Source organism: Watersipora subatra, chromosome 11, assembly GCF_963576615.1.
Source record: "Watersipora subatra chromosome 11, tzWatSuba1.1, whole genome shotgun sequence".
NCBI classification, from domain to species: domain Eukaryota; kingdom Metazoa; phylum Bryozoa; class Gymnolaemata; order Cheilostomatida; family Watersiporidae; genus Watersipora; species Watersipora subatra.
In genome coordinates this window covers 46,008,980-46,033,847 of record NC_088718.1, presented here as the reverse complement: position 1 = coordinate 46,033,847, position 24,868 = coordinate 46,008,980, and the positions used below count along the sequence as shown (strand labels likewise).

At 35.6% G+C, this 24,868-nt stretch overlaps 1 protein-coding gene and 1 pseudogene across 1 annotated transcript; both read right to left on the bottom strand.

Annotated features, from left to right (window-relative positions):
- LOC137408651 (gastrula zinc finger protein XlCGF57.1-like) lies at nucleotides 1–1,116 on the bottom strand (annotated as a pseudogene).
- Nucleotides 1,117–6,991: 5,875 nt separating this feature from the next.
- LOC137408140 (zinc finger protein 569-like) lies at nucleotides 6,992–24,310 on the bottom strand. Its single transcript, XM_068094529.1, has 6 exons — nucleotides 24,226–24,310; nucleotides 23,115–23,171; nucleotides 22,943–23,005; nucleotides 13,097–13,153; nucleotides 12,923–12,985; nucleotides 6,992–8,785 (listed from the first exon to the last, which is right to left on the bottom strand). The coding sequence occupies exons 1-6, from the start codon at nucleotides 24,308–24,310 to the stop codon at nucleotides 7,329–7,331; spliced, it is 1,782 nt and encodes a 593-aa protein (XP_067950630.1). The 3' UTR covers nucleotides 6,992–7,328.
- Between the last annotated feature and the right edge of the window lie 558 nt (nucleotides 24,311–24,868).

The following is a 24,868-nucleotide window of genomic DNA, read 5'->3' as shown; positions in this document are numbered from 1 at the left end:
TTAAGAAGACCTTGACATTCCGAGGCTGCCTGACCATACGGTCACCAGCGACGCAGTTTTATGTGAACATAGAACCGCGCTGAGCACCGCAAGTGTTTTGCTGCGCAATTTTACCGCCGGAGTATCGCAATCGATATGGGAACCAGGCTTTAAGTTATAGCGTTCAGCAAACCGTCTACTGCAAGTTTTACACTGAAATGGCTTCTCTCCAGTATGAATCCTTACATGATTTGTTCGATTACGGCGATCAGCGAATTTACTACTGCATATCTTGCACCGGAAGGGTTTTTCTCCAGTGTGCGTCCTCGTATGATCCGTTAAAGTACAACATTGAGCAAACCGGTTAATGCAAATCTCACAATGAAATGGCTTTTCTCCGGTATGAGTCTTCATGTGTGTTGTTAAATTACACCGTTGAGAAAACCGACTACTGCAAATCTTGCACTAAAATAGCTTCTCTCCGGTGTGAGTCCTCATATGACTTGTTAGATTAGGGCAATGAGCAAACCGTCTACTGCATATCTTACACTGTAATGGCTTCTATCAAGTATGAGTCTTCATGTGTATTGTTAAATTAGAGCGTTCAGCATACCGACTACTGCAAATCTAACACTGAAATGGCTTTTCTCCAGTATGAATCCTCATATGACTTGCTAGATTACGACGATCAGCAAGTTTACTGCTGCATATCTTGCACCGGAATGGTTTTTCTCCATGCGTCCATGTGTGTCCATAGCTCCATGTGTGCATTCTCATATGATCCGTTAGAGTACTACATTGAGCAAACCTACTACTGCATATCTTACACAAAAATGGCTTCTCTCCAGTATGAGTCACTATGTGTCTTGTTAAATGATGACGAAGAGCAAACCGACTACTGCATATCTTGCACTGAAATGGTTTTCCTCCAGTGTGTGTTCTCTTGTCTGTTGCTAGATGACTGCGGCGAGCAAAGCTAGCACTGAATACCTCACGCTGAAGAGGTTTCCTTGCAGTGAGACGTTTTATCTTTGTCTTTACAGCGGTAGTGCATAACAATCTTCCAGATACATCATTTTGATCTCTTGGAAAGGATTTCTGTCCACATTTTTTACCTACTAGAAATTCCACTGTCATACAGCCCACGACCAAAGTGATATTGGAAAAAAGAAAGGGTACTGATGGTTGAGAAATGCAATATTAGCAGTCAAATAGGATAACTGCAATGGTAGCTGTAATGTACAGGGTGTTATTATATACAACAAATAGTAATAATGAAAGGAAAAGATTATATGTTTATATCTCTCCTCCTGCAAAAAAAGAAATGCAATATTGGCCAATATTAGAAGTAAAATGCATTGATATTATTAGAATAACCAATATTATTTATATAGTAATAATAAAAAACCAATGCACAATTTTGTTTACATTTCAAAACGGCATAGCTAACAATATCACGAAGTTGTGATATTTATATAGATTTTTAGAAAATCTGTACTACGTAGTCATTGTCCTGTAGTCATCCAAACTTATAATTAATTATTGCAATAATCTCATTAGAACCGTTAAAAAAAATATCATCGTCATGCCTTTACGTACACTGGGTTAGATTTTTAGAAAGTCTGTACTACGTAGTCATTGTTCTGTAGTCATCCAAACTTATAGTTAATTATTGTAATAAGCTCATAAGAAACGTTAAAAAATATCATCGTCATTTGCTTGCCTTTACTTATACTGCGTTGGACACCAGTTAGAATGGGAAAGTATTTAAATGGGTCAGATCTAAAAAAGATAACGATTTGTGAGTTTCTAGCCGCAATTCCTAAATCAGTTGCGGAATTTACACGTGAATTAATTTCGGAGCCTACAATATAACTGCGCGTTAATAAGACCGTTTCTACGCAACTACAAAACTGCTAATGCTAGTTGCACTGAGTAGTTGTTGTAAATGGTTTTTAGTTTATTTTTGAATAGAGCTTGTACATTGATAGTATTATTACAAACTATTACGTATGTACTACATTGCAAAACGATTATTTTATATGACTACAGCAGGTTTTGGCTTGCCCACAAAACAGTTTTACTTTTTCTTCTAATTACAATACAAATTTGAACCTGACCTTTCAGCAATTTTAGCTAGGCTAGCTACAAAACAGTTATATTTCTATTAAATACATGGTGGAACCTGACTTTTTAGCAAATATTAGTCTAGCTACAAAACAGTTATAGTTCTATTAAATAAATCCATTACGTCCATGGTACTACTGATAACATATAATCGCCAACACAGCTACACAGTTTTCAAACCGAGTTAGGAACTGCGGGCTAGAAACTCACAAATCGTTATCTTTTTTAGATCTGACTATTTATATGTGTTGGCAAATGAAAATGAAAAAATTGAAATCAAAAATGAAACGATTTCTGTACTCCTATGTTAATGGCCAAAACCTTCGGCAATTCGACAATGCTATAGACTGGTAAAAAGTGCACGTTATTTTTTCGTGAAATGCGCAAGACATCTTCATACTTCATCGTTCTATTATCTGTCCCTCGACGTTTTAATTTCCGGTCTTAACTTTTATTAAACCAAGCTTTTCAAGTGTTTTGTGGCGATTTTCGTTGAAATTAATCTGTCTATTTGTGTATAATCCGATCAGATGGGTAAGTTTTAAGATATTATCGAAGGTTTACAAAGACTTGGTAACATATTTAAATAGGTTTAAATGTGTTTTGTATCGTTATTATACTTTAACGACTTTACATTCCGATGCTTAAATTTGTTGATGAAATTTCTTGACGAGGGTTCGTCTCATTGTTGATGAATAATTTTCGTAAGTTGTGTGCGCATGCATTTATCATAAAAACTCCCACACTTCCGCTCCGCTCGTGTGTTCGTGGGATAATACAAGTTGATAGTGTTTGGCCCACAAGCTTAGTAGTATGGTATACACCCAATAATTTTCATATCATAAAAACGTCATTTAAAACCTATAAGTAATATGAAAAGATTCTTTAAGAGTTTTCATTGCAAATATGAATAATATATCATATGTAACGATTCAAACACACGATATAAGGTCAAGGACCAACCATCAGATGCAATGCATTTACGATGAAAGAATCTTTTTGTACATCAATTTCTTTTTATTTCATTCTAAACTAAAATATATATATTTTTTTATATCTGTATTTACCAATGTTTCATAAAAGCTCATTGCACTCATTGATATGTTTGCTGCAGTTGGCAGCCAATGGAAGAGGAGTTACGAGCGTCGATTAATTGTAAAATCAGATTACTGCAATGATGTTATCAAATAATATGCTACCAATCTGCAAATGTATATGTTATATAATAATAATAATCTAGCAAATGATACAAATATGTATTCATGAACAAGTGCCATCAACGAACCGTACTTATACTACATGCATGAACCAAAATTAGCATTTTTGAAACTAAAATTGTTCCATCGTTTGCTTGCATAGCTGCGTTCTGATTATTGCTCTGGTGGGACGAACATTTTCTGATTGTCCAATACCTACCCCAATTTCCTCTGATTTCCACTCTTCTTTTGAACTGCTGAACTAGTCGATATTTTCGACCAAAATGCTTTTTGGCAAAGCGAACCTTTTACGCGTTGCAATTAGCACAAATGCGAAATGTAAAAGTTTTGCTCGCCAAACTTAACCATTGGCCCAAAACCAGTCATTCATCTACCATTATATATGTAAACCCTTTTTTTATATATGTACACTTCGCAAGTTCGAAGACTGTGTTTAAAAGGACAAAGAAATCCTATTCGCTCGAGACAATTATTAATTATTTCTATGATTTGCTTCAAAGTTATAAAGATAAAAACGTAAAAAGCTTTTGAATGAGACAACCATAGAATTAATTACTATTGATGCAAACGATTTATTATTAATACAATTTTGTGCCCACTTTTCTACTGATCACTTGGTAATATTGGTTCATAAAGATCAACGATTGTCCAAGTGGCGGTCAAATTGAGGTAGCGTTCAAATAGAGGGTAATGCTCTATTTTTCAACATTTCTCTCATAGTGGCGGTCGAATAGAGGAGACGTTCAAATAGAGGCGGTGTTCAATTAGAGGTTCTATGGTAATCAGCAGTTTAATCAGAAATGTACCTACATGGAATTAGCTGGTAAATATTGTTAATAAAGCAAACCTAACAGGTTTGTAAGCATTTACTAAATGAATTCTAACAAAGACTATAAAAAGCTTCCAAAGTGAGTTTAAACGTATGAAAAAATGAAGCTCATAAAGCGTCTCATCCAATTTTAGTCTGACTGCAGTAAAAAGCTAACTTGAAGGACAAGTGCTATCATGTGACAAACTGACAGAGAAAATTGTTTACATTTCTATGAAACCAATAGGTAACTTTGAGCTTGAGTCATGATCTGGTCATCTATGCTTTGGTCTTGTGTTTGTGAAGACCATAAGCCAAACGTGTTCAACAGACAAACTCAGCTTATAAAAATCATTTAAAGCCTGTCGCTATATTTTTCTTCAAAGATTTTCCAAAACGCTTCACAAAATGTTAAACTCTTTCAAACAAATACAAAACAAAATATGTTATTGCCCATCTTATTTATTAGCATATACACATTTAAAATGACCACGACCACTGTAAATGTTGCATCGACAGTGTTGAGATGTTGTACCGATATATGAGTGTGAAGACCAGCGGTGCACATGTTAATATAGCAACCATAACAAACAGGACTGGCTATAAAAAGCTGAATTCCTCTGACAACTAGTACTAAAAAGAACATCTATAAAAAAGGTCTGTGGCTTAATAGAGAATGACACAATAAATTATAGTCAGATTTAGTATTTTAGTTTTACTAATAAACCAGTTTGTGAGACAATAGAGGAAGGTAATTATTATATTTACTCAGCTAAGAGGCACTGGACTTCTGAGCTAATCAACAGAAGTTAGTATTATTATCTAATAAATCTTTAACTAACGAGTTGGGTAGAGATTATAAGCACCACCATCAGATCCTGGTTTTGTTATCACTTCAGCAACTCTTACAATAAATATGAGAGGCCATCTAGAGAACATAACAATGAGCATTGTCTCGTGTCTTTACTAAGTTGACGTGAATCCAATGAAATTATAATTGCAACATAATTAATTACCTTCATCACTGTCAGTGTTGATTGATGAATCGCCAGGGTGTACTTCAACTTCAGTATTTGTAATAGAAAATACCCATAAATTACGAACTACAAGCAGAGTTACAGTTCAACTAGGTATGAGGATCAGCCTAGAACATGTTTGCTCTAAACCGACTGATAAAAGCATGATGATAAAATAACATGTAGTTATGATACTCTATGGCTATAGCGGAACTAGTTATAGCAAAAACGGAAATACAAGACTTATATCTACAAAAAACAACATTTATGGTTGTAACAATAACAATAGCTGTTAAGTTGATAGAAACATGGACTAAAGAGGAATTAGAATTAGAGGAAATGACAAAAGTAAACATGGCTACCAAGAACATGAATAAACAAGAAATGGGTACAGATAACAGATGTACATAGTACAGTATGTTCATAGTACAGATGGTCATAGATGGTATGACTAAGAAAAAGCATGTGTAAGGAAGATACAAAAACATAACTATAAGTTATCGTTAATCTTTATCTTATATATACCATAAAACCTCTATATGAATGCCATGGCGATGTATTTTCCAACCCTTTCCTAATAATGGCATTTTATTAGAGGTACATATGTACGTATCTGGTTGTACGTGCTTGTATGCGTATGCCTGTGTATGCATCCGGTTGTATGTAAATGTGCGTGCATGTACATGTATGTCTGTGGAAGTATGTATGCATGTGAAATTATGTGTATGTACGTAAATGTGTTTTATAAACACTCACTACGTTTACACTAGCTAGAAGCAAAAAGACGAATGCTCCCTATTACACCCTTCTCCTTATCTATTTAGCTGTTCTTTAGCTTCTCAACAAGCTTAGAAAACCAACCCATCCTGCAAGCCAGTGTGACAGGCTTTGCTTGGAAAGCCTATGTTTTCTTTATCCCAGTTTCCTGCATCATACGCAAGTGCGCGAGAGAGGCCTGCCCATGCAACGGTATATACGAGTATGTAGGCCTATGTTTATGTAGGAGTGTGTTTGTACCAATATAGACATGAATGTACATGCATGTTTACATGTGCAATTTTTTATGCATCACGTTTTGCACAAATGATGAACTTTTGCTGCATTGCTAAGCACAAACTTTAGCCTGTAAGTAGTGGGCCATATACCATCGTGAATCTAAACTGTTTTTCACATACATGTAAGCCGAAGTATCAAGTCCGCGCCAAAAATGAACTACTATTAGCCTGATACAATTATTAATGATGTCTATAGTGTGGATTTCAAAAAATTGACGAAAAAATGAACACCTTCAAAGTTGAAAAACGAACTTTGATATGAACATAAACGATGAAAGAATTAATTTTCATCGATGTAACTGAGTCATTATTGCCACCCTTTTGTGCATATTTTTCGACTGGTAAATTGCCATTTTGGGTTCACAAACTTCAAAGAACGTCGAAGAGGCGTGTTAAACGAATAGAAAAGCATTAGGTACAGCTTTTAAACTTTGTATACTTGTAATGGAAAAACAGTCTTTAAAGCTCGGGTTGTAGCCTATACATGCTGTCAGCTTATAGACAATATTTTCCATAGTCAAAAAAGTATTTACAACATAATCTTTATAAATATTTTCAGTTGTTAATACCATAAAATTGTGTTTTCTAACCTTTAAGCTGGCCAGCAAGATACACAATGAGGCTGGAATTCAACTACAAAAGCTAATAATAGTCACAACAAGAAGCCTTAGCTGTTATGTGAATTATTACTCAGCAGGTATGTAAGAAATTTCACGGACTATAAAGATTAAAGCTTTGCAGCAAATATTTAACTGCTAAAGTAATCGATTCCATGTTTCCGATGTCAGCAGGTTTGGTCAGGTGGATCAGCCAATGTACCCATCTCCAAAATGTTGCAGTTGTTAGTCATGTTCATATCGGTTCAACCAAACTGAAAAACTTAACCGAAGCTTGTCATTCAATAGAACACACGCATGCAATTTATTTTTGACCACAAAGCTGCGTATATTTTACCACAACTAGATGAGTAAATAACTCAATGTACAACAGATGCATAAACACCTAAAATTACACAACAAAAAGACGCTCCCTATACAATTTTTACACAACTAACTAAGAGTGTGTGAGTGTATCCAAGTACATTTGAATATGTACCGTTGTATGTCCTATAATGAAATGGCGTCTATCAATTATGAGTCTTCATGTGTCTTGTTAAATTACACCGTTGAGAAAACTGTCTACTGCAAATCTTGCACTGAAATGGCTTCTCTCCGGTGTGAGTCTTCAAGTGTCTCATTAAACTACGGTGTTCTGCAAATTTACTATTGCATGTCTTGCACAGGAATGGTTGTTTTCCAGTGTGCGTCCTCATATGATTCGTTAAAGTACCAGATTGAGCAAACCGACTACTGCACATCTTACATTGAAATGGCTTCTCTCCAGTATGAGTCCTCATGTGTCTTATTAAATTATGGCGATGAGAAAACCGTCTACTGCATATCTTGCACTGAAATGGCTTCTCTCCAGTGTGAGTTCTCATATGATCCGTTAAAGTACTACATTGAGAAAACCGACGGCTGCAAATCTTACACTGGAATGACTTCTCTCCGGTATGAGTCCTCATATGACTTGTTAAATTAAAACGTTCAGCAAACCGACTACTGCAAATCTTACACTGAAATGGCTTTTCTCCGGTATGAGTCTTCATGTGTGTTGTTAAAGTACACCGTTGAGAAAACCGACTACTGCAAATCTTGCACTGAAATAATGGCTTCTCTCCAGTGTGAGTCTTTATGTGTCTTGTAAATTTGGAGCGTTCAGCAAACCGTCTACTGCAAATCTCACACTGAAATGGTTTTTCTCCAGTATGAATCCTCATATGACTTGTTAAATTACGGTGATCAGCAAATTTACTACTGCATAACTTGCACCGGAATGGTTTTTCTCCAGTGTGAGTCCTCATATGATCTGTTAGAGAACTACATTGAGCAAACCGTCTACTGCAAATCTCACACTGAAATGGCTTCTCTCCAGTATGAATCATTATGTGTCTTGTTAAACTACACCGTTGAGAAAACCGACTACTGCACATCTTGCACTGAAATGGCTTTTCTCCGGTATGAGTCTTCATGTGTGTTGTTAAAGTACACCGTTGAGAAAACCGACTATTGCAAATCTTGCACTGAAATGGCTTCTCTCCAGTGTGAGTCTTCATGTGTCTTGTAAAATTAGAGCGTTGAGCAAACCGACTACTGCAAATCTTACACTGAAATGGCTTCTCTCCAGTATGAATCTTCATATGACTTGTAAGATTACGGCGATCAGCAAATTTACTACTGCATATCTTGCACCGGAATGGTTTCTCTCCAGTGTGCGTCCTCATATGATCCGTCAGAGTACCACATCGAGCAAACCGACTACTGCAAATCTTACACTGAAATGACTTCTCTCCAGTATGAGTCTTCATGTGTCTTGTTAGACTATGACAATGATTAAAGCCACTACTGCATATCTTGCACTGGAATGGTTTCTCTCCAGTGTGTGTTCTCACGTCTGTTGCTAGATGACTGCTGCGAGCAAAGCTAGCACTGAATATCTCAGGATGAAGAGGCTTCCTTGCAAGGAGACCTTTTATTTCTGTCTCTACAACGGTAGTGCATAACAATCTTCCATATATATCATTTTGATCTCTTGGCAAGGATTTCTGTCCACAATTTTTACCTATAATACAAGTTGAAAGATTTTGACTCACAAGCTTAGTAGTATGGTATACACTAAAATATTTCATATTATAAAAACGTCATTTAAACCCTATAAGTAATATGAAAAGATTCTTTAAGAGTTTTCATTGCAAATATGAATAATATATCATATGTAACAATTCAAACACACAGTATAAGGCCAACCATCAGATGTAAAGCATTTATGATGAAATGATTTTTAGTACTTCTAATTTTTTATTTTATTCTAAATTTGAAGTAATATTTTTATTTTATATCTGTATTTACCAATGTTTCATAAAAGCTCATTGCACTCATTGATATGTTCGCTACAGTTTGCAGCCAATGGAAGAGGAGTTACGAGCGTCGATTAATTGTAAAATCAGATTACCACAATAATGTTATCAAATAATATGCTACCGATCCGCAAATTTATACGTTATAGAATAATAATCTAACAAATGATACAAATAATTATTCATGAACAAGTACCATTAACCAACCGTACTTATATTACATGCACAAACCAAAATTAGCGTTTTCAAAACTAAAATATATCCATCGTTGCTCGCATAGCTGCGTTCTGATTGTTACTCTTGATGGGACAAACATTTTCTGATTGTCAAATACCTTCCACAATGTCCTCTGACTTCAACTCTTCTTTTGCACTGCTGAACTAGTCGATATTTTCGGCCACACAATTTTTTTGCAAAGCGAAACTTTTACGAGTTGCATTTAGCGTAAATGCAAAGCGTAAAAGTTTTGCTCGATAAACGTAACTATTGGCCTAAAACCAGTCATTCATCTACCATCATATATGTAAATCGTTTTTTATATATGTATACTTCAAAGTATCAAGACCGTGTTTAAAGATGTAGTTGCGTCAAAAATGAAATTAGGACCCATAAAAGGCTAAAACATCAGCTACAATTTGATGCCATTTTTGTCTTTGTAGACCAACCCTGTCCAGAGATATTTGCGTTTGAATGAGGCCCTCTTTTAAAAAGCTCACGTTCCAGCGGGTGCCAATTTCGTGACGTCACTAGCTTGTTTTCTGAAACGAAACCACGAGCGATAAATATGAGGTCGCTTCGTAAGCCAATCACGATCGCGAAATTTTTATATAGACCGTAATAAATGTTATCACTCGTAAAACGCGTTGTCTGTGATCTCGAAGATTCTCATCGCTAGAGAATTCATGCTCATTGTTACTGATTCAACGCGTTTCAACAATTACTAAGTTATACATAGTTTTAAAATGGCTTCAAGTTCGAGCGACCGCTACTCAGAGTTATCTGAGCAACGTTTAGTAAAAGATTAGAGTAGACAGCCTATGGCCAAAGCTGACAGGCGTCAGCAGCGTTTTGCTGCAGAAGAAGACAGAATGGAGGTAAATTAACTTAGAGTCTTCTATACTTTAGTAAATGTAATATTTTTTATAGTCATAAATACATATACTAATTAATAAAATGATAATTCTTTGCTATCTCCAATCATCGTTTCATAGCTTATCTGCCGTTTTACCTAGCTATAATATTTTTTTCGAATTTTCTTTGGTAAATTAGAGTCATGATTACAAATTATTTTCACACGTAGGAAGTGGGTAAAATCGATTGATCATTGCAAATCTTTAATTTCCAGAACCAAAGCTTCGAATCGTTGGCTTGGCGTACTTGTGCCTTTATTAAATGTTTATTCGTTTTTAGAATTACACTCGCAATCTATTTAACTCCCAATTTGGAAGCTGTCAATAGATACGCTTTAGAATGACATATCTATGAATGACATATTTATTGCATCTACTTTGTTTACATTTACTTGTTTTACTGATTACAGAATGTTTATGTCGTCCCACCAGCCGAAGAAGCTTTGTCAGTGTGGAAACTGCTATAAAGGAGAAAGCAAGACTTGAATGCGTGCTGGATGATGTTTTGTTTGAGTTTGTTGCAGTAGATGAATTTGTCTTATTGTATCAGCTAATACTTTGTGAGTGGCCACGACTTGATGAATATTTTTAATAAAAGCTTTATGCCGAGATGAAAATATTTTTGCTTGTAAAAATTATATAATAAAATAATATTGTTGAAGATAATGCAAAACATGATTTGCAGAATATTGTAGTGAATCGGATATGGTATATGGGTGTCCGCAGAACTGGAGAATGTGAGTTCAAATCCAGTTTGCAGCAGACTTCTCATCCTTAAAACTCTATCCCTGTCTATATTCTTTTCAAAGAGGTGGCTTGCTAGTAGTAAGTAACTAGTAAGAAACTAGTACGTAGGCAATAGGTAATAGGCGACATAATGTGGGCGGGGCTTATGGGAGGCTGTATATCGTTTATATGGGTAGCTGCAGAACTGTGCTGATACAAAGACCGTGTTCTACATAAAGTGACTAGACAGAATTACCGTAGACCGGTAGAATTGGTAGTCGGTACCCAAATGTTTACACAACATTTGGAGAAAGTGAGTAGAACAAACTTTCAATTTTCGTTATTTGAGGCCTTTTAAACATTCATAATAATGCATCTGTAGCAGGATTTAAAATTTTATTCTAGCCAACACGAGCAAATACAAAATAAGATATATGCCAATAGAGCCGCGTAAGACTAGACTTTTATCGCAAATAGCCGATGTGAATACGAGAGATAGAGAGAGGTTGCCAAACGCGTGACATTATTTTTGGCGAGGCTGGGCACGTTTTTGTGGCCTGAGCGTTTTTACGGTGATCAGATTTTTTCGGTTTTAATCTTCAAATATCTTGGCAATGCGATCGCGTAACACAACGAACAACATATCAACTGATAGAGAAAAAAAAATGCTTTCTTTTAAGATCAACTTAAATTTTGACGCAACTACATCTTTAAAGGGACAAAGAAATACTAGTCACGTTAAAGTTATTAATTATTTTTACGATGCTGCTTTCAATGTTTAAAGAAAAAAAATTAAAAGCTTCTGAATGGGACAATAAGAGAATCGATTACTATTGAAGCAAACGATTCATTATGAATACAATTTCGTGGCCACTTTTCTAATAATCATTTGATAATATTGGTTCATAAAGACCAACAATTGTCAGAATGACGGTCAAATGGACGCGGCGTTCAAATAAAGGGTGACGGTATATTTTTCAACATTTCACAAATAGTGGCGGTCAAATAGAGGTTACGTTCAATTAGAGGTTTTACGGTAATCAACAGATTAATCAGAAATGTACTCACTTGGAATCAGCTGGTACATATTGTTAATAAAGCAAACCTAACAGGTTTACAAGCATTTACTAAATGAATTCTAACATAAAGACTAGAAAAAACTTCCAAAGTGAGTGTAAACGTATGAAACAATGAAGCTCATAAAGCGTTTCATTCAAATTTAGCCTGACTGCAGTAAAAAGCTAACTTGAAGGACAAGTGCTATCATGTGACAAACTGACAAAGAAAATTGTTTATATTTCTATGAATACCAATAGATAACTTTCTGCTTGAGTCATGATCTGGTCGTCTATGCTCTGGTCATGTGTTTGTGAAGACCATGAGCCAAACGTTTCCAACAGACAAACTCAGCTTATAAAAATCATTAGAAGCCTGTCCCTATATTTTTTTCAAAGATTTTCCAAAATGCTTCACAAATTGCTACTCTTTCAAACAAATACAAAATAAAATATGTTATTGTCCACCTTAATTATTAGCAAATACATTTAAAAATGACCACGATCACTGCAAATGTTGCCTCGACAAAGTGTTGAGATGTTGTACCGATATACGAGTGGGAAGACCAGCGGTGCACACGTTAATATAGCAACCATTACAAACAGGACTGGTTATAAAAAGCTGAAGTCCTCTAACAAATAGTACTAAAAAGAACATCTACAAAAAGGTATGTGGCTTAATAGAGAATGACACAATAAATTATAGTCAGATTTAGTATTTTAGGTTTGCTAATAAACCAGTTTGTGAGACAATAGAGGAAGGTAATTATTATATTTACTCAGCTAAGAGGCACTGGACATCTGAGCTAATCAACAGCAGTTAGTACTATTATCTAATAAATCTTCAACTAACCAGTTGGGTAGAGACTATAAGCACCACCATCAGATCCTGGTTTTGTTATCACTTCAGCAACTCCTACAATGAATATCAGAGGCCGTATAGAGAACATAACAATGAGCATTGTCTCGTATATTTACTACGTTGAGGTGAATCCCATGAAATTATAATTGCAACATAATTAATTACCTTCATCACTGTCATTGTCGCCTGATGAATCACCAGGTTGTACTTCAACCTCAGTATCTACAATAGAAAATATCCATAAATTACTAACTACAAGAAGATTTATAGTTCAACTAGATATGAGGATCAGCCTAGAAAATGTTTGCTCTAAACCGACTGGTAAAAACATGATAAAATATTATGTAGTTATGATACTCTATGGCTATAGCGGAACTAGTTATAGCAGAAATGGGAACACAAGACTTGTATATACAAAAAACAACATATATGGTTGTAACAATAATAATAGCTGTTAAGTTCATAGAAACATGGTCTAAAGAGGAACAAGAATTAGAGGAAATGACAAAAGTAAACATGGCTACCAAGAACATGCATAAACAAGAAATGGGTACAGAGAACGGATGTACATAGTACAGTATGTACATAGTACAGATGGTCATAAATGGCATGACTATGAAAAAACCTGTGTACGGAAGATACAAAAACATAACCATAAGTTATCGTTAATCTTTATCTTATATATACCATAAAACCTCTGTTTGAATGCCATAGCGATAAATCTTTCAACCCTTATCTAATAAAAGCATTTTATTAGAGGTGGCCCTTAAATAGAAAGTGATGATGCATTTTTCGACTAACTCGTCAGCATTTTGAAAAGATAATCATAAACCTTTGACGAGGGAAACAAATGTCGCTTATATTTTGCAATCTTCTTTGGGTAGAGCGAAATCAATGCCGTGGGCTGCACCATTTTTGCCGGACCTATTTTATCTACTTTTAGGTGTCTGACAAGTTAAAACAGGAACTACTTTGAGGAAAAAATATTCCCCAAATACAGTTATTAATTATTTTTATGGTGCCTCTTTCAAACTTTTTAAGACAAAACGGTAAAGCTTCGGAGTTAGAAAACGTCATCGAGTACGCCGTAACAATAGTTGCTACTTTGTTGTACGATGTTTCTGAAGAGTACTCTCATTGTTCATCAAAACACTTTAAAGTTTTCAGATAAGATTGCAAACCGCAGTAAGAATAAATCTGAAAATAGTGTGTGAAGTTTGGACCTTAGAGACTTCGTCAAGGAGTGTAGTTCTGATGATTGTAACGATTGATATTCTCAGGCTCTCAGGTACACTCTTGCTAAACCAATTGCAACCACTATAGCAAAAACATTAATTTTGATTGATATAACTGAGTCATCGTTAGTAACAATGTGCGAACACTTTTCAACTGATCATTTTTTAAATGTGTTCGTGAAGACCGATGAATGTCAAAGTGGTGGTCAACTAGACAGGGTGTTTAATTAAAGGTTGGCGCTGTGTTCTTTGACCATTTTTCTATAAAGACGTTTTTTAGCGGTTGCTTTTAAATGAAATGGGGTGTTCAAATAAAGTTTTTACATTATCTACAAATAACGGCAGGTTTAGCATTGGCTGACACTAATACAACGTAAAGCTCATAATCTCATTTTGTCTATTTGTGCAATTGAGTGAATGACCCAAAATGAGTACGATTGTCTAAAATCGTATAACGTAAGGGTGAACTGATAAAATTTTTAAATTACAGCTATTTATACCAATATAATCATACATTCATTGTTCTACAATATATTTTATAACAATACTTGTATTCATCGGTTTAAACCAATGGTAAAAGATTGAAAAATAGAAAAAATTGCATTACAATGGAATTGAATTCACAGCATGCAGCTTGCTAGATTACAGCTTTAACACCTCCACAATCGATTATCTTTCAGCATTTTGGAATGATTGTATGAATAGTTACTACACCAGACAAATTTTCGTGGCACACTAGACAGACTAGACTGCCAGAGCTTGAGTGATATTGATTTTAGAAGAACAAAGAATCATTTTTAGAGACAAAAACACTCCAAGGTGTAACCTGATGCAGTAACTTTTGATGACGAAAAACAGGCTTGTAAACTGCGATGACAATGCCGACGGATTAAGCAATGTGTGACAATGAGACAAAAGCGTTTCTGTTGGCTGCCACTCTTAACATTGTTCACCATGTAGCTGCCGCGATACAACATTATGGTTACCGACATGGTAGATGAAAATAGGATAAATATAGGCTTTCCAAAAAGGGAGATGATGATCCTCTCATTGAGATGGATGAGGTAAAGCCTGCAGCTAAAAGCATGACAGCCTTACTCAGAGACTTCAACATCTAAATCGAGAGAACATCTGCAATGGGAACCTTCTACAACGACTACATCCATTCTGTGCAAGCTATATTGTCATTCATTCGAGCAGAGAGATCTGCTGACTGGCAACTCTACCTGGATAGCCTAATGTCAATGTTACCTACCTTTTTGCAAATGAGAGCGTAAACTACTCGAGATGGCTACCGGTGTGCCTCACTGACATGATTGATTTAGAGGACAATGCACCTGAAGTCCATAACTCATTCACCAGAGGACTGTTTGCAATCACAGTAATCGAACAGGTAACAGATTTGCAGGTGTTCCAACTGACCAAGTATTGGAGCGAACCATGTAAGATTGTAAAGGTGCATGGAAAGGCACCAGTCAAAATAAGAATGCTAGGACTAATTGGTTCTCCACATCACACATCCGACCCTACTTCTATGCTGCCCAAAGAGATCTTTGTGGCATGGGCACTCAGGACCTCCAGTCACATAAAAAAGAAGCAGATTCAACAACCAGTGAAGATGAAACTGATGTCCAAGCATTTCTAAGCATCCTGGAACAGGCAGATACCCAACATGATGAATTTATTCGCGGAGGTATATTTCGCAAAAGTTGCCATTCCATGCATATTCGCGGATTAATTTATTCACAGCTGAAAATTGTCACTTTCTATGAAGAGTTAACTCTATTACGTCTACCAATAGAGTTAACCCTACGCATGCGCGGCTGCGCGTATCTTTTTCTTTTTCACGTATCTTAGCTTACAACCACGGGTCGGATCAAGCTAAGCTAAAATTGTTTTGCTGCGTTCAGAGGTTTTCACGAATAATCATAGATTTGGAGGCCTTTGATGAACCAACAATTTGTGGTAAGTAATGAGCTTTTCACTTTTACTAAATTAGTTGAATTTTATTTTGGTTCTTCGGTAAAATGCAATATTTATTTTTTCCATCCCTATTGCTTCATTAAATTTGTTTTAGTGTGAGAGAGAGATTTTTCATCATACACGGTAGCACAATGATTGCAAGGGCGGTAGATGTCATTCTTGGAAAATAACCAGTCATTCAGGGAGGTCTTGAAATTGAGGTTGAAGTGGCCGCAGCTGCTAATGAGGAGAATATATCTGTTTGTGAAAAAGGAACAAAAACGCCTTTAAAAGCACAAATCTTTGGCCAACCGGCAGAACTTCACAATAGTAAGTCTCGAGGAGAGTTCTGATGATAACTTCATTACCAGTCATGTAGTAGCGAGAGAATCGCCTTTAACATCTACCCAAGACAGTGACATCGACAGAGCTGCTCTTACCAAAATAACTAGTTAGAGAGCATCATTACACGCTAGTATTCACTTATCAAGAGTACCAGTTCAATTTTATTGCTAGACAAACGCCATATGGACTAAACTGTTTATATTTACTCTATTCATCGCATATAAAGTTTTATTTGTATTTGTACTAATTTATTTGTACACTCAAGTTTGTAATAAATTATAATATATCTATACATGAAATAAAATATATAAGTTAATCATGTTTGCTGCAGCGATATCAAGGAGTTGTTGTCGATGAGGGGGTTTAGGTTGACTGGTTGCTTCTCTGCCAATATTCCTGCCTTGATGAATATTACTACTTGTCTCTAGTTTTCGTAATCGGAGTAGGTTGTTTCATTCTCAATCTGCAGTAAACACAAAAAAGAAAAAATATTAACGAGTGTTAAGGAAGTACACAAACGATAGCTGAAGTATTTAATGAAAGTGATTAGTTTTTAAAAAGAATTAACTAATGCAGTTAATAATGGAAAAACGTATCTGCACTGCAATCAAATACATACCATAATGTCCAGATCAGAATCATGATCGTCCTCAACTTCGGTATTAGAGATTGATGGAGCCGATTTCAATGTAAAAAGGCTAAAATAGCTTTTTTGCGATGATAAAACCATGCAGAACAACTTGTGAAAACGTTGAATAATTTTGTAAAGTTTGACGCAATGGCAATAAAACTCGAAGCTCGGCGATGATTTTAAAGAAGTTTTGGAACTCGGCTACGTTTAGTACTTCTGCCTAGAGGCTATTTTCGCGATGACGCCATTCTGCATATCTTGTGACAACCTTGAATAATTTTGTAAATAAATGTGATGCATTGGCAATGGTATTAGCTCAAAGCTCAGGCAATGATTTTAAAAAATGTTTTGGAACTCAACTACGTTTAGTATTTATATTAAAAACTACCTTATAGCGACTAGTTTTCAATTTGATGCAGTAGTTATTCTCCCTTGTGATTAAAAATAGAACTAATTATTCACAGAATATTATAATTCGCGGAATTGACTGTTCGCGAAATCGCGAATTTTTACGACCAACGAATACTTTCATCCTGTAGGGTATATGCCTATTTAGATCAGGCCCCACTTTAGTCAATCTCACAATAGGAAAGCTGGATACAAAAGGAATTCTGGAATATGAGACATGTGCTATTCCATTGGCATTATTGAACAAAAATTGTGACAGGGGAAAGTCTATTAAATCACAGCTAGCTAAAGAGTAAGAGAGTTTGATGGCAGGCACCAATGTCCCTGTCTACAAAAACAATGAAAAATCCCTTGTGATTGATGGGATGTATTTAGCACAAACGGTGAAAAGGCTCTAAAAATGTTGGTCTATACACTGCAGAACTGTTAGCAAGAATAAGACGAGAGAGTGAGGGTTTTGCTAGGATGGATATTGTGTTTGATGTTTAGCACCTTCAGTCAGTAAAATCAGCAGAAAGATAGTGTCGAGGTGAACAGAAAACGTGTAACATTGAGATCGGTGCCGAGGTTCGTATCCCAACCTTAGCAGGTTTGGATACACAACCAAATTTTTTACGAAACTGGTCCTGTGTACGATCCTGTCAATAGTACGGAAAAATTACCCTCAGATTTAGAATCAGTAACCTCTCAGCTTTCCAATGATACATGAGACATTAAGCGACGAGGTGAAAAGAAAACGCGTGACATTGAGATCGGTGCCGAAGTTCGTATAACAAATAATTGGGTAGCTTTCCAAAGTAATATAACCAACAAGAACAATTTAGTCTCTTTTTTGATTAACACATGGAAATGCTAACAACAGATGATGATTGCTGATACAACCCTGATATTGAGTGGAGTTTCAGCTTACAAAGTCACAAAAACATCGTCACAGACTTATGATCAGCTGATATCCAATCATGATGAAGCTTATACTAAGCTACTGTTGTATGCTGCTGATGCTTTAAAGACATCAGATACAGTAGTTGTCAGAAGTGTTGAAACAGATGTGCTTGTATTGGCAGTTCATCACTTTAAATCTATTGCCAATGATGGCCAGGATGTGATGGGATGTAATTTGGTGGCTAGTCATGAGACTTCACAAGCGATATGTCTCAGTCAGGCATCTGGTGAATAGCTTACCCACACCCATCCCCACAAATATGCTAGTAGAATATCCGAGAAAAGGGCAGTGAATACCATAAAAGAGACTGCAATAGATATGTCAGAGTTGGGAGACAACGACTGCTGCAGTAAAGAAGTCATAGCAAACTGCATGCAATTCATTGCAAGGCTGTATGGCAATTATGACAATGTCACAGACGCCGGGTATAACATATTTGCCATCAAAGATGTCGATAAAAAAGGGCAGTTGCCTCCAAGTCAGAATGCTTTGACCTATCATATCGTTTGGGTTAACTACCAAGTCAGATTATGGAACCAGACATTGAAGCCCATTATTAGCTTCACATCTCCTAAAGGAAAAGGCTGAGATGGACAGCTTAAAGATGTGGTTGCATCAAAAAATTCAATTTAATGAAATTAAGACCCATTAAAGGCTAAAACATCAGCTACAATTTGATGCCATTTTTGTCTTTGTAGACCAACCCTGCCCAGAGATATATGTGTTTGAAGGAGGCCCTCTTTTAAAAAGCTCATGTTCCAGCGGGTGCTTCTTTCGTGACGTCACAAGCAAGGTGTCTGAAACGAAACCACGAGCGATAAATATGAGGTCGCTTCATTATCCAATCATGAGCGCGAAATTTTTATATAGGCCGCAATAAATGTTATCACTCGTAAAACGCGTTGTCTGTGAGCTCGAAGATTCTCATCGCTAGAGAATTCATTCTCATTGTTACTGATTAAACGCGTTTCAACAATTACTAAGTTATGCATAGTTTTAAAATGACTTCAAGTTCGAGCGACTGCGACTCAGAGTTATCTGAGCAACTTTTAGTAAAAGATTTGAGTGGACAGCCTATGGTCAAAGCTGACAGGCGTCAGCAGCGTTTTGCTGCAGAGGAAGACAGAATGGAGGTAAATTTACTTAGAGTCTTCTATACTTAAGTAAATGTAATATTTTTATAGTCATAAATACATATACTAATTAATAAAATGATGATTCTTTGCTATCTCCAATCATCGTTTCATAGCTTATCTGCCGTTTTACCTAGCTATAATATTTTTTTCGAATTTTCTTTGGTAAATTAGAGTACTGATTACAAATTATTTTCACTCGTAGGAAGAGGGTAAAATCGATTGATCATTGCAAATCTTTAATTTCCAGAACCAAAGCTTCGAATCGTTGGCTTGGCGTACTTGTGCCTTTATTAAGTGTTTATTCGTTTTGAAAATTACACTCGCAATCTGTTTAATTCCCAATTTGGAAGCTGTCAATAGATACGCTTTAGAATGACATATCTATGAATGACATATATTTATTGCATTTGTTTTACTGATTACAGAATGTTTATGTCGTCCCACCAGCCGAAGAAGCTTTTTCAGTGTGGAAACTGCCATAAAGGGGAAAGAGAGACTTGAATGTGTGCTGCATAAGCTATGATGTTTTGTTTGAGTTTGTGGCAGTAGATGAATTTGCCTTATTGTATCAGCTAATACTATGTGAGTGGCCACGACTTGATGAATATTTTTAATAAAAGCTTTATGCCAAGATGAAATTATTTTTGCTTGTAAAAATTATATAATAAAATAATATTGTTGAAGATAATGCAAAACATGATTTGCAGAATATTGTAGTGAATTGGATATGGTATATGGATGTCCGCAGAACTGGAGAATGTGAGTTCAAATCTAGTTTGCAGCAGACTTCTCATCCTTAAAACTCTATCCCTGTCTATATTATTTTCAGAGACGTGGTTTGCTTATTTCACTTCGGTAGTATTCGGTAAGAATACTACAAGTAAGAAACTAGTACGTAGACGGTGTAGGCAATGATATACAGCCCCGCCCCAAAGATAGGCGACATAATGTGGGCGGGGCTTATGGGAGGCTGTATGTCGTTAGTATGGGTAGCTGCAGAACTGAGCTGATACAAAGACCGCGTTTTACATAGTTGACTTGACAGAATTACCGTGGACCGGTAGAATTGGTAGTCGGTACCCAAATGTTTACACAACATTTGGAGAAAGTGAGTAGAACAAATTTTCAATTTTCGTTATTTGAGGCCTTTGAAACAATCATAATAATGCATCTGTAGCAGGATTTAAAATTTTATTCTAGCCAACATGAGCAAATACAAAATAAGATATACGCCAATAGAGCCGCGTAAGACTAGACTTTTATCGCAAATAGCCGATGTGAATACGAGAGATAGAGAGAGGTTGCCAAACGTGTGACATCATTTTGGGCAAGTCTGGGCACGTTTTTGTAGCCTGAGCGTTTTTACGGCAATCAGATTTTTTCGGTTTTAATTTTCAAATATCTTGGAAATGCGATCGCGTAACACAACAAACAGCATATCAACTGATAGAGAAAAAAAAAGCTTTATTTTAAGATCAACTTAAATTTGACGCAACCACATCTTTAAATGGTCAAGTGTACGAGAGGCAGCTTTCGAGAATTGCAACGCACGGCTTTTCCGGTCGAATTAGGTTGAAAAAGGTTTTAACCAGATTAGCTAAAAGTAATAATGAAAGCAGAAAAAGAGAAGCCATAAGATTTAAGTGATGAAAAGTTGAAATTTAGTGAAATAGTTAAATATACATAGTAAAATCAGCTTTAATTAGTTTTAAATGTGTGTTTAGTAAGCTAAACTTATTTGAATTTTGAAATGAATTCAAAGCTTATGTTGTACATACGTCTTGAAGGCAAGAAATCCTTACCGTGTGTACTGCATTTCAAACACACATTATGATGCTGCATTTTACAGTATTGCAGATCATATTTACTAGGTGCACTTAATACAATGCAGCTACTGTAGGTAACTATAGTTAATAAAGTAAACATACTATTTCGTTACTAATTTTCAATATGTACAACATTTTTATAAAATTTTGGACGATTCTCACCATTTTTTGGCATTGTATAATTACGATGGTTTTTATTACCCTACATACAACTTTTCCACCAAACGATGTCAACCTTGGAACAGATCAACATCGTATCCCGATGGTACACTGTACTTTACAACATTTATCATTAAGCAAAAGTTGATAAAAGTAAACCTATCCCGGGACTAACCTATGAGAAACATGACGATAACAAAGCTCTTAATATGTCTCAGGGTCATGAGTGTTCTACTAAAAGAGTATTCGAAGTCCTGTTGAAAACAAAAACTCAATCTGTTATTAAATATGTTAGGCTGATATCATATTTACCTTTACCACAGTGTGTGCTGACTGAACGACTCTCTGGTTCTAGATTAAGTTCAATGTCTAAAAAATAACCACTGTAGATGTGTAGATACAATGAATGATCTGATTTGTACAAAATATCTTGAACAAACTTTTATAGAAATCAAATGTGACTATAAACTCAGTGACTTTTGCAGTCAAAGGTTTCAATATACTAAAAATGACTCATACTTTCTTAGCTCTCATAGATCTGTATTTAGCAAATGATATCCTCAAACTCATTAGTTCAGAGGAGTTCAGATTAGTTCAGTTGGAGGCCACAAGGCATTTTTGTGTCGTTTTTATGGTAACGAGGTACGACAATGGGGTATAACGAGTCTTAGGTTTAATAGAAAGAATAAAGCATCCCATAACTTGTTTACTATACCTACAGGAGATATTGTTGTCAAGCAGTGATCATTTGCCATTAAAAGGTGAGCAGAAATACATAAATAAGATTTTCTTTGCGCCATGCGCAATTAGCCAAATCAGCCAATCAGCTCCATTACCATAAACCTTTGCCTTTGTTCTATACGGGGCGTAATTGCTTTCACTGATAACACATAGGTCCTCACTCTGTTTTTGCTATAGCCTTGTCAAAAACTGTCGTCAACGTGAATAGTAGCAGCGAAAATTAAATCTTTATTTAAATTGATTACCACAGCTAGCTTTTATTTCATACTCATACACTTATTACCTATACTATGTTATACTATATTAACTACAAGTATAGTTAATATGTCTATGAATATACTGTAACCTATTGTAGATATAATCATTTTGTACTCACTCATGTATACTGTATATGCGTACTGTACCCATATTGTGCACTAGTGGTATGTATGAGACAATTATATCTGTTTAATATACAGTACTCAATTATCAATGTATGGACACAACTAGTCTGTGTTAGTCCAACAAACAAAGGTCAACTGTATATCACCTTTAGTAAAATAAACCAGTTTAACCATTCAATTCACAAGCGCTTGTCAAAGCTTATCACCAGTTATCACTACTATTTAATTAATCTTAAACTAACCAGTTGGGTAGAGGTTATCAGGACCACCATCATATCTTGGTTCTGTTTTTATTTCTGCAACCACTGCAATATTTATGAAAGTTCATTTAAAGAGAATGATAAGGAGAAGTTTGCACATATATCATAATAAGATGTCATGAATTTCATGAAAAGAATTCTTCAATAGAATTACCTTCATCACTATCTGTGTCGACTGATGACTCATCAGGTTCTACTTTAACCTCGATATCTACAATATAATGTATTTATAATTCATTACCTACAAACATTGATTTAGTGGAGCTACACAAAAGGACCAGCTTAAACAGTACTTTAAGCTGGCTGGTTAAACCATCACATTAGAATAGTGTGTAGTTACAATACACTGGCTTGAATTTTTAAATTGCAAAACAATAATTTTTCAAACGCTACAAAAACATACTTATGAACAATTAACTAGCGTCCAAACAATTTCTTTAACGGAGCAAAACATTGACGCGTTACATTTCACACAAGCGATATACTTTTAGCTGCATCGCAAAGCGCAAGTTTTAGCCTAAAACTAGTCGTTCATATACCATCATAAATGTAAACCGTTTTTCACATACATCGAAGTATCAGAACCACATTAAACAAGCAACCACTATTAGCCTGATACAGATATTAATTATTTCTATGATGTTGCTTTCAAAGTGTTAATGAAAAAACAACGAATGCATGTGGAGCTAAAAAAACGGACTTCGATATGAACAGAAGCAACAAAAGAATTAATTGCTATCGATGTAACTGAGTCATTATTAGTACGATTTTGAGGACAATTTTCTACTGATCACTTGCTACTATGGATTCAAATAGATCAAATAATGTGAAAGCAGTGGTCAAATAGGGGTGGCAGTGAATTGAAGGGTGGTGCTTGATTTTTCAACTGTTCTTCTATATTGGCGGCAAAATGCAGGTGCAGTTCAAATAAAGGTGGCATTCCAATAGAGGTTGGCGTTCAATTAAAAGTGTTATGTTATGTCTACCGAGAGGCGGCGAGAACATAGCTATACTAGACACAACAATCACAATAGTGGTCAGGTTTGCTTATAGAAAACATGGTTATAAAGGAAATAGAAATGGAGAAAATGAACAAGTATGGCTACAGAGGACATTGATAAATAGAAAATGGTTACAGATAACGTGGCTATAGACGACATTACTAAGGAAGAAATGGGTACGAAAAAGATGAATACATGTTGCAAAAATTCTCAGAGACAATAATTTTTATAATAAACATAGTTTAGTGAAACTCTCTAACTAACCGGTTGGATAGAGACTGTCACTCAAACCATCTGCTTCTTTCTTCGGTTTTACTAACACAGTGTTCATGGTGTTCACGGCAGGCATTATCATAGAGAGATCAGTTTACCTAAAAAAGATAGTGTAAGAATAGATTAGATAACATCCGTGTTTCCATGCAAGCAATTGCGGAGAACTAGCTTTTTATGAATGAAGTATACTTGTAAATTTAAAAAAACAGTTCACGCTGTAGTTGGACAGATGACAAACATTGAAGTAGAAACTTATTATTACAAAAAGATACCGTAAAATCTATATTTTAACGCCGTGGCGCTTTATTTCTAACTATTTTTATGTATAACAGCCGATAGCAGACTGTGTATATACCAGTGCAATCCCAGCATAAGAGCCATAATACAGACTATATATTACAGCCGATAGCAGACTGTGTATATACCAGTGCAATCCCAGCATAAGAGCCATAATACAGACTATATATTACAGCTGATAGCAGACTGTGTATATACCAGTGCAATCTCAGCATAAGAGCCATAATACAGACTCTATATATTACAGCTGATAGCAGACTGTATATAAATTCAAGCAAAACTCTTACAAGAGCCAATAAATCAGACTCTATAACAGCCGATAGCAGACCGTGTATAG

Coding starts and splice junctions, on each gene's coding strand:
- LOC137408140 (XM_068094529.1), bottom strand. CDS start 24,310: ATGCCTGCCGTGAACACCATGAACACTGTGTTAGTAAAACCGAAGAAA. Junction 23,006..23,114: donor CGACACAGATAGTGATGAAG/GTAATTCTATTG, acceptor TAAATATTGCAG/TGGTTGCAGAAATAAAAACA. Junction 13,154..22,942: donor TGATAACCTCTACCCAACTG/GTTAGTTTAAGA, acceptor TTTCTATTGTAG/ATACTGAGGTTGAAGTACAA.